At 35.4% G+C, this 11,621-nt stretch overlaps 1 protein-coding gene across 1 annotated transcript in view; it reads left to right on the forward strand.

The window, feature by feature from the left end:
* Positions 1-11,621, forward strand: part of LOC106460486 (dachshund homolog 1-like) — a gene marked incomplete at its 5' end in the record, with an annotated part of 39,610 nt that overhangs the window by 25,941 nt on the left and 2,048 nt on the right. Inside the window, 5 exons of the mRNA XM_022387229.1 lie at positions 2,326-2,493; positions 2,863-3,078; positions 4,625-4,708; positions 7,671-7,811; positions 10,365-10,430. Of these exons, the coding sequence (XP_022242937.1) occupies positions 2,326-2,493; positions 2,863-3,078; positions 4,625-4,708; positions 7,671-7,811; positions 10,365-10,430 (675 nt within the window). The remainder of the gene's footprint in view (positions 1-2,325; positions 2,494-2,862; positions 3,079-4,624; positions 4,709-7,670; positions 7,812-10,364; positions 10,431-11,621) is intronic.

Raw genomic sequence — 11,621 nt, forward strand, 5'->3', positions numbered from 1 at the left:
TAAAGCGATTCCACTGATAGTTAATGGTACTTTGTTAAAGCGATTCCACTGATAGTTAATGGTAGTTTGTTAAAGCGATTCCACTGATAGTTAATGGTAGTTTGTTAAAACGACTCTACTGATAGTTAATGGTATTTTGTTACCGCGATTCCACTGATAGTTAATGGTACTTTGTTAAAGCGATTCCACTGATAGTTAATGGTACTTTGTTAAAACGACTCCACTGATAGTTAATGGTAGTTTGTTAAAACGATTCCACTGATAGTTAATGGTATTTTGTTAACGCGATTCCACTGATAGTTAATGGTACTTTGTTAAAGCGATTCCACTGATAGTTAATGGTAGCTTGTTAAAATGGAATCGCTTTAACAAATACCATTAACTATCAGTGGAATCGCTTTAACAAAATACCATTAACTATCAGTGGAATCGCTTTAACAAAGTACCATTAACTATCAGTGGAATCGCTTTAACAAACTACCATTAACTATCAGTGGAATCGCTTTAACAAACTACCATTAACTATCAGTGGAATCGCTTTAACAAACTACCATTAACTATCAGTGGAATCGCTTTAACAAAATACCATTAACTATCAGTGGAATCGCTTTAACAAAGTACCATTAACTATCAGTGGAATCGCTTTAACAAAATACCATTAACTATCAGTGGAATCGCTTTAACAAAATACCATTAACTATCAGTGGAATCGCTTTAACAAAGTACCATTAACTATCAGTGGAATCGCTGATAGTTAATGGTATTTTGTTAAAGCGATTCCACTGATAGTTAATGGTATTTTGTTAAAGCGATTCCTCAGTGCTACCTTTGTGGCTTCTTTGCTTCTTTCATTATCGATTGTGCTCTGTCTTATGGCCATGGTTAGAACACTCACTTTCCGTTGTAACAAGTTTCTGCGAAGGACAGTGAAGTCAATCTTAGACCACACGTCTTGACAAACATTCCACAGAACCTAAACATTGTAGGTGAACGTCCGCGTTCAAAACAACATGTAACCAAATCAAAAGCTCAAAAGTTAACTGAAGCTGTATGTTGGGGACTTAACACCTGTGTGGTACAAACTGTTTTGATTTCAGCTTTTTGACCACATTTCTTAGGAAAGCAACTGTTGATTTCAAGATTGGCTGAAATCTTGTGAACTGTTGACTTGTAAGACTTCGTCAACTTCAATTTCTTTTTAATTCTCTTGTTAACGGTATAGGAGGTACAACTTTTCTCGGGTTTGAGGGTTCTCTTACATAACCATGACTTTCATTTTGGGGATAAGGTCACTATTGGGAATTGGCTGAGGTAGGGTTTCAGAGCCAGTTTATGTCGTAAAAGAACTTTTGTACAAGTTTTCCAGCTTCCGATCATGGAGAACATTGAAGACTGCATTAGTATTTACAAGTATCAAATATACAAGTGCTAAATATGTCGTACATATTCGACGCCACGCCACTACATTAGTGTATACAAGTATTTCTTATAAAGTACAAAATAAGCTGAATAGTAAACCATCTTACATATACTTTGGATGGTCAGTCGTAATAGATCAGCCCGTATTTACAACAACGTATTCGACCTTGTTTATTCTACAGGTGGATTTTGTTGTAAACCATGTAGCATTTGCTACTGATCTTCCCTTGGCACAGGATGTCGTCTTATGTTACCTAAAAACAACAGTGTATTTGTATTTAAGATTTTGATTCTTGTATTAATATTTTGTATTTATGGCAAAGCTACTAAGGCAAGTACTTTTGAACTATTAAGCAGATGGAAGACAGTCAGTACCCTGTCACCCAAAAGGATTAACGGTCACTCTTATCACACATACACACATCTCAGGGTGCAGGGAACATTTTGTGGTATCACATGGATTCGAAACCGGCTCGCCAGCTCTGAAATCCAGAGCTCTACCAGGGACCCAACCCTAGCTCAAAACGTCAAATCTACTAGTTCATGTTTTATTTAACAAAATATGTTTTGTTTTGTTTTTGCACAGCGTCGTGTGTTTTACGTGAAGTTGAAGAACACTGTTTGCCCAGCTCCTCTCATGTTCTTGAATTGGTTTATGCTCGTGATTCTGAATAATATCTCCACGTTCTGCGACAACTGAATTGCTAGATTATTCTACTTCTGAAAAATAAAAGTTCACAATTTGTTTGATTCTTTAAAATATATATATATTACTGTCTATAGAATAATTACGTTCAGATGACATAATATGTCAAAAAGGAATTTCACCAAGTTATTAAGGCACAGATCTGAACTCACCTTGACCGAAGATAAAGTTTTTTACCTATATTCTTTTTCTTGGTTTAGGAAAGATTGTTAATGGGCACAGTCCTGTGTTAAACCTGTCTCAGCACAGCAGCCGAGCTGTTGTCTACAGCGCCACTGGTAACGGCGGTAAAAATGAAAGTGATGATGCGTACAATGACCGTATGGATGATGACGACAGTGAGGACGAGGGTGATGACCAAGACCACGGTAGATTTGTTTTTGGTTTGGATTTGTTAGATTCGAATTTAGAGGTTTACAGGCTTAACACTGAAGTTTTTGAAAATGATACTTATAAAATAATGGGAGAAATTGATTCCTAACTATCTAATTCCGTTTCGTATGATGTAAAGGTATCACGCTTAAGATTATACAATGTACTTTAAGTATCAGCTTATATTGATGTTCTCCTAAACTCGTTAAATTGTAATTCAAACTGATGTCGCTACTTCATGTTTCTGTTATTAGTATTTAAGAGTAAAATGCTAAAATGTAATTTCCATAATTTTTGCTGCTATACATGCTTATTGTAAAAGAATCTAGAGAAGTTAAAATATATATATATATCTATATTCTCAGATTTCAGTGACACCCCGGATGTAAGCAGCACCGCAAACACAGACCATCTTTCGGCTCAGAATGCGCTATTCTTTTCCAGTTTGACCGGCAGCAGTGGCGCCACCGTGGGACAAGCCATGTCCTCGATAGAGACTCTACTGAGAAATATTCAGGGGTTGCTGAAAGTGGCTGCAGACAACGCTAGACAACAAGAAAGACAAATAAATATAGAAAAAGGTGGTTAATTTTTTTCTCGCTTTGACAATAGGTAAAGTTCATTAGGTTTAGCAATTCGACATTTTGTAAACTCCTTACATGTTGTCGTTCTGTTAACAAACAGAACAATTAGTAACTTAGACGAACAATAAAGATGACTACAACTAGTAGCTTAGACTAACAATAAAGATCACTATAATTAGTAGCTTAGACTAACAATAAAGATGACTATAATTAGTAGCTTAGACGAACAATAAAGATGACTACAATTAGTAGCTTAGACGAACAACAGAAACGTCTACAATTAGTAGCTTAACCAATCAACAGAGATGTCTACAATTAGTAGCTTAATCAAACAGCATAAACGTCTACAGTTAGTAGCTTAATCGAACAACAGAAATGTCTATAATTAGTAGCTTAACCAAACAGCAGAGATGTCTACAAATAGTAGTTTAACTGAACAACAGAGATTCTACTAATTGTAGACGTTTTTGTTGTTCGATTAAGGTACTAATTGTAGACATCTCTGCTGTTTGGTTAAGCTACTAATTGTAGACGTTTCTGTTGTTCGATTAAGCTACTAGTTGTAGACATCTCTGCTATTTCGTTAAGCTACTAATTGTAGACGTTTCTGTTATTCGATCAAGCTACTAATTGTAGACATCTCTGCTGTTTGGTTAAGCTACTAATTGTAGACTTAGCCGAACAGCGGAAACGTCTACAGTTAGTAGTTTAACAAAACAGCAGAGATGTCTACAATTAGTAGCTTAACCAAACAGCAGAGATGTATACAATTAGTTGCTTAACCAAGCAGCACAGATGTCTACCATTAGTAGACAGAGAAGTAGTCTATGGTCTTTCTGTCGTTGATAAACTATTAATTAGATGTGACGTTAGGACTTAATCATTAATTGTGCCTATACGACATAGTTGGTTGAATATGAGAAATAAATAAACAATATTAATATTTTGTTCTTCTGTACGTAAAAACGTAAAAGGGTTTTCCGCTACTATGAAAAACCCAACCACGTGTTGTATACATTTCTGTTTTTAATGAGTTTGGCGTAATAGTAGGTAAAGTATGATCGTGATTGATAAAGTGCAGGTATACAAATTCACACGAATAAATGCCAAGAAACTTAAGCAATTTTTCTGTAAACTTCTTTGAGTGTCCTGTTTTTTCTTGTTTTTTTCCCTATAATTGTTTTTGATTCGATGCAGTTATTGTGTACTGAATGCTCACCGAGATCATTTGGTTGAACCTTTAAAATGTCATATGTTGTAACCCAAAATATATTGTTTGTCATCGTTCACTGAACCTTTAAGATGTGATATGTTGTAACCCAAAATACATTGTTTGTCATCGTTCACTGAACCTTTATAATGTCAACTCTTATAACAGAGAAAATATTATGTATTTGATCACGTCTCTTTTTGGTCTGTTGCTCTAGTAGCCTATCACAACACTCACATTACACTCCTTACTATTTATTTTAGATTTTTCTTTAACAAACATTAATCTCAGAAGTTCTATCAAGAATAGTTTTATTTCGTTTTTGATTTGTAGCTGAACTAAAAATGGAAGTAATGCGGGAAAGAGAACTTCGAGAAAATCTGGAAAAACAAATTCTTGAAGAACAGAAGACAAAAGGTAGAGTGTTATAGTTTAACTAGAATATTTGTATATTACATCTTGAATAATATTGGAGATTTGTGTTATATCATGGCTGATACCAGAGGTTATTTGTGTTATATCATGGCTGATACCAGAGGCAATTTGTGTTATATCATAACTGATACCGGAGGTTATTTGTGTTATATCATGGCTGATATCAGAGGTAATTTGCGTTATATCATGGCTGATATCAGAGGTAATTTGCGTTATATTGTGGCTGATGTCAGAGGTTATTTGTGTTATATTATGGCTGATACCAGAGGTTATTTGTGTTATATCATGGCTAATACCATAGGTTATTTGTGTTATATCATGGCTAATACCAGAGGTTATTTGTGTTATATCATAGCTGATACCAGAGGTAATTTGTGTTATATCATAACTGATACCGGAGGTTATTTGTGTTATATCATGGCTGATATCAGAGGTAATTTGCGTTATATCATGGCTGATATCAGAGGTAATTTGCGTTATATTGTGGCTGATGTCAGAGGTAATTTGTTTTATATTGTGGCTGATGTCAGAGGTTATTTATGTTATATTATGGCTGATACCAGAGGTTATTTGTGTTATATCATGGCTGATATTAGAGGCTATTTGTGTTACTCATTTAGAAACGAACGATTACACAAACTTTAGAATAGCGACAAAATCTTTTGTATCTATTCCCCAATGAACCACTAAGTTTTAAGGTCATACCCAGACGTTTTAGAGATATTTTTAAATATTTTCGACTTAAAGTTTTCAGTTGTGTCCACTTCCAAAAAAACTACGAAGCGCCGACGAAGTTATTTTCTTTCGGTTCGCACTTTCAACATAACATTTTCACTTCCTATTGTATTTATTATTCAGTATCTGGGGGATTATGACAAGTTGATTCTCTATATTTTCGTTTCGTAAGCTGGCGCGCATAAAAAAGCCTTCAAATGTTATTAAAGTATTGTGGGAGCTGAATATCTGAACAGTGGTTGAGAAAATGAAAACCGTCGCACCGATTACTAAAAGCGTTCCCCGTAATGTCCCGTTAAAAGTTATTGCTCTTTCTTGCAATCTGAGTTGTCATTTACTGTAGAAACAGCGAAAATATCTGTTTTTAGATTGGTTAGCGTGCTTGAATATGAATCAGAGTCCATACTTTGGGGCTCTGGGGGCCCCCTTTTTGTTTCTTAATAGTGACAGTTAAATCCCACTACTCGATATTACTAGACCAAGAGTTGGCGGTTGACTAGTTACTTTTCTTCTAGTCTATCAGTTCAAAGTTAAAGACTTCTAGCGCAGATAGCCATGTGTATATCTAGCTTTGCTCGATTATTCAAAACAACCATACTTCAGACTGGGCTCAGAGAGAAAAAAAAAGGGGGGGGGGGTATTTTGACAAAATGATTTTCAATGAAGAGTGATAACACAGGCCTGCGAATTCAAACTTCATAAAAGTTCTTTTGGTTTTAATAACGGATTTTCCATAATTCAGCTACGCAGATTTCGAAAATAATATTTATTTTTTTCTATCACATAACGTTTTATTACAAATCGGGAAGAAAAAAATCTTACTTAGATCAAATTATCATTTCGTTTACCACAATGGACTTTTTTCTATTATTATGTCTGTTAACAAAAATACAAACAAACTGAAGAAAAGGGAAGACCACTGATGTCAAACGAATATGCATCCTTGTTCATCCTGATTTTTTTTGTGTGAAATCTTCGTCTTTTTAGTCTCAAAACTACATATTGTGGTCTTTCTTCTATGTATTGCGTTATGACGTTTTGTGAAAAATCTGTACGTGGTGGCAAAAAATGGATATTATTTTCGGATTCAGCGTACAGGAATTACTGTAGAATATGTAAAAATATCAAGACAATAAAACCATTGCAGGCCTGTGTTATAAAAGTCTCAGCTATCATCATGGTTTATGTCTGAGAACAATACTATTCGCCATAATAGACGTGTTAGGCTGAGTGTGGCCGAGTTGTTAGTGTAACGGTCTGCGTCCAACATTCCAGCCCACAATATGCCTCTGAACACAGTTTTTAATGTGTGTTATAAAAGTATCAGCTATCATCATGGTTTATGTCTGAGAACAATAGTATTCGCCATAATAGACGTGTTAGGCTGAGTGTGGCCGAGTTGTTAGTGTAACGGTCTGCGTCCAACATTCCAGCCCACAATATGCCTCTGAACACAGTTTTTAATGTGTGTTATAAAAGTATCAGCTATCATCATGGTTTATGTCTGAGAACAATAGTATTCGCCATAATAGACGTGTTAGGCTGAGTGTGGCCGAGTTGTTAGTGTAACGGTCTGCGTCCAACATTCCAGCCCACAATATGCCGCTGAACACAGTTTTTAGTGTGTGTTATAAAAGAAGCAGTCTATCCAGCTGTTCGGTTGAGAGAAGCTTTGTAGATGGTAGGTGCTGTTGACTGCTTGTCCTCCCTCTGTCGGCAGTTTTATATTAAGGACGGTTAGGGCGTTCAGTTCGCAATGTGCGGATCGTAGGATCGAAACCCGTTGATAAAGAATAGCCCAAGAAGTAGCGGTGGACAAGGTGACTATTTACCTTCCCTTTAGTCTATCACTCTAAAATTAAGGTTAGCTAGCGCAGATAGCCCTCGGGTAGCTTTGCTTGAAATTCAACTAAACAAACAAACGTCTAACGCCCTTACTCATAAGGTTACATTCAAGTTGAAAATACCATGTACCAAGTTGACTTGGTTTACATCTGGGACCAACAGATTTCACATTAACTGTTATAGAACGGTAATTATTCCTCAACTTCTAATCAGTTTATATTATACGTTCCTCCTCAGTATGGTAATAATTCCTCAACTTCTAATCAGTTTATATTATACGTTCCTCCTCAGGATGTGTATTTCCAAGACTAACACCTTGGCAATGCTAACGCATCACGGTTTTAATGCTCATTCCCTATTTCAGTTCTCTATCAGAAGAGACTAAGGAAAGAAAGACGATCTCGCAGAAGAGTCCAGGAACAACTAGAAGCAGAAGTAAAAAAACGCTCGAACTGTGAGGGCAACTTCCACACCAACCCAGCAGAAGCCCTTAGAATTTTGAACGGTAAGTTTACGCACTTTTGACGTTTTAATTTCAAGTAATAATTCTTTATATATATATATATATATATTTCAGTAAATCTAGCTTTGTAAGGTCTATAGCGAGAACCGAAACAAAGGAATGAGTCCTTATATATGTTACTACAAGTACAAATCACACTTCTGTACGTTCTAGATAATATTTACAGCACTATTTAACACTGATTATCTTAGAAGTGTTCGTTACGTTTTGACAGCGCAATTTATCATGTAGCAGTATTATTTAGGTCTTAAACACCTACCTGCTAGTGCCAGTGTTTAATTTTTTAATATATATAGTTATTATAATATATAAACAAAAATTATTGCTACCAAAACTCAACAAATATGCGATTGAACATGAAAAAGTATATAAGTGAGCAAGATAAACGTGAAAAGAGTGAAAATTTGAAAATAACATCGAGGTTGAATATACAAACATAAGCCGTGCTGTGTTTCTGACAGCATAACAAACAGAATTTAATGAGAAAATTGAGGCACGTTGAGTTGTAGTACAATGGACAATCCCTAGCGGTTACAAGGAGAAATATACTAATTCGTCGAGTACAAACAGAATAATATTGAATTTAAATTCCTCCGATGGGTCATTGGTAAGCTTACGTACTTACAATACTAAAATTAGGGGTTCGATATCTTACGGTGAACAAAATGCAGATATCCCATTATGTATCTTTGCACTTTTGACCTCCACCCCCTGTGGCTTAGCGGTAAGTCTAAAGGCGTGTAACGCTGAAAATCAGGTTTCGATAACTGTGGTGGAGAGAGCAAAGACAGTTCACTGTGTGGCGTTGTGCTTAACAACAAACGAGAACGAGTTGAATTCAAAATTAAGAACGCAAAATACAGGGATATTCAAGAGTCACTCTTTATACGGGAGTTTACACAAAATGGTGAACTGTAGCATCACACATGTTCTACGTATTGTCCACCGACACAAAACAGAGATCTAAAGTTCTAGAAAATCCGTGATACTACTGTTTACTCATATGGGGCGTCAATTTTGAACAACCCTGAGATGTTTTCAAACACCTTTATTGGATTTAAAGGTAAAGAGACACAAACTGGGACAACAAAAATAGCATATCGACGTGCTATTTCTTTCATACTTATCACTAATTATAACAATAATTTCCAAAACCTGTTCTAAGACATTTTAAAACCCACAAGAAAGACATTGTAATGAAAATATATATCTGATATCTGTGAAATGTACAAATGAGTACAAAGAAAAACCGAAATTTAAACTTATTATATCTCACAGATTAAATGTACTAAGAAAATTAAGTTTCACATGAGCCTAATTGAGAATCGCAAGTTTTATTGACGAAGCTTTCTACATGGTTAATTTTGTTGCCGAATCTTTCTATTGAGGATGTTTGCGACATGATACATTCTATTGAGGATGTTTGCGACATGATACATTCTATTGATGATGTTTGCGACATGATACATTCTATTGATGAAGCTTTCGACATGGTACATTCTATTGAGGATGTTTGCGACATGGTACATTCTATTGATGATGTTTGCGACATGATACATTCTATTGATGAAGCTTTCGACGTGATACATTCTATTGATGATGTTTGCGACATGATACATTCTATTGATGAAGCTTTCGACATGGTACATTTCATTGACGAAGTTTGCGACATGATACATTCTATTGATGAAGTTTTCGACAGGATACATATTATTGACGAAACTTTCGACATAGGACATTCTATTGACGAAACTTTCGACATGGGACATGGTGTTTCAAAATTCTGACAGAAAGTGTTCAATGTGCATTTCGTCATCTCCATCATTTTATCATGCTTATCTCTAAATGAAACTGTATTCACTGTGAGCATCGCCTGTTCTGGACAGTGTTTATTGACTTTCACAATAAAAGCAATGCTGAAACTTACAATAGTGAATGTTTTTTGAAATACTTGTATTATTCAGACTTTCCTGAATAAAACTCGTGATTCTCAACGTGCCTTTGGTAAAATTTTATTTCCGTAGGACCAGTATTTTTGATAATACTTTTAAATTTGGTCTATTCTTTTGATCACCGTATTTCAAAATTTGCACTCGACTTAATTTTTAATTTACATTTTTCATCACTAGGGTCGCTGTTGCATACATGACGTCTATGATATTCTGTGTCGTAAGTTTCTTAATAAGAGTAGTAAATTGATATCATGTTGTTGTTTTTAATTAGTACTGATAACATTTTTTTCTCGAAAGTTTTAGTTTTCTGATATTCACTTTCTGTATTTAGATTTTACAATAACTAAATCCCTTATTTCTGATTCAAAATTGATGGGAAGAGATTGACAACATTTTATAATGATTAATTTTCGGTGCATAAATGCCTCATCACAGATGAATTTTGAGCAGAGTTGTACCAGAGTTGCATCAGCATACCTGTAGATAATGGTGTTGGATGCTGGAATGGATAAGATTTATTGGTTAACTATCAAACCTGCTTGTGACAATTGATTTTGAAACATGCAAGGTTTCTTTTTTGCAGAATCTCTACCACAAGATTTGGACAGGGACCATATGGGACGCCTAGAGGAAGAATGCAAAGACCAAGGTCAGCATGTACACTTTTGTTAGTCAAACATAACATTAAACATTTGCAAATAGATCCTAAATGGTTTAAAAGAATTACATTTATACTGTACCCTTTCTGCAGTTTCATAGAGCAGGGGTTCCCAAACTTCTCAGCTTGATCTTAGACACCCAATCAGAGGACCTTATTTAATTATTTAATAAAAAAATTAATTATTACCACTCTCCCATACCGTAGACCTCCGGTGAGTCAGTGGTAAGTTTACAGAGGTTCTATTCCCCACGGTAGACATGCCAGATAGCCAAGTGTGGCTTTGCCCTAAAATACACACGTATACTCATGTACCGTAATTTCATTGCATAAATAACGTTATGTAGTCATATTTATCACTATTTCATTCACAGACCACTTCGGCGGGGCAAAAGATTCTGCAGATCACCTACCGGTCCTAACCTGCTCTATTTCGCTTGCCACCGCAAAAAACAAAAACTCATCAGTGACTTGCATTTTGGACCAATTCGTAGACCACGCTGCAATAGATAACATTCTCACTGGAAATATTACTTTGTTCGATGTCACAGAAGTTCTAAATATAATATTTCCGCGTGTATTGACGCTCCCCTACGATTGTCCCGCGGAACCCAGTTTGGGAATCACTGTGATAGAGAATTCAACCATGTTCGCTTGTCTGTTTCTTGTATGACGTGTGATTTGTTTGCCCTCGCGTGAATTTCTGTGTTCCAAGAAATCTGTATTGATTATTTCGTTACCAGATAGATGTCTCTAATTGCCTAAAGATTTTACTCTCTTTAAAAGAAACAACTGGTGGAAAGATTATTAAGGGGCTCATACTTCACATACTTTTATATGGTGGTTTTTGGGTGAAGATTAGCTGTAAAAATCATTAGTTTTAGATTTTTATTGTTCTATACTTAGCCTCGTAGGTTCTAAGGTTGAAAGGAAATCAAGACTATGAATCTAGATAATATGTTTAGATGGTGGTTAAAGAGTGTCTAAGGTTGAAAAGAAATCAAGACTGTGAATCTAGATAATATGTTTAGATGGTGGTTAAAGAGTGCCTAAGGTTGAAAGGAAATCAAGACTGTGAATCTAGATAATATGTTTAGATGGTGGTTAAAGAGTGTCTAAGGTTGAAAGGAAATCAAGACTGTGAATCTAGATAATATGTTTAGATGGTGGTTAAAGAGTGCC

The sequence above is a fragment of the Limulus polyphemus genome, unplaced genomic scaffold, assembly GCF_000517525.1.
Source record: "Limulus polyphemus unplaced genomic scaffold, Limulus_polyphemus-2.1.2 Scaffold780, whole genome shotgun sequence".
Lineage (NCBI taxonomy): Eukaryota > Metazoa > Arthropoda > Merostomata > Xiphosura > Limulidae > Limulus > Limulus polyphemus.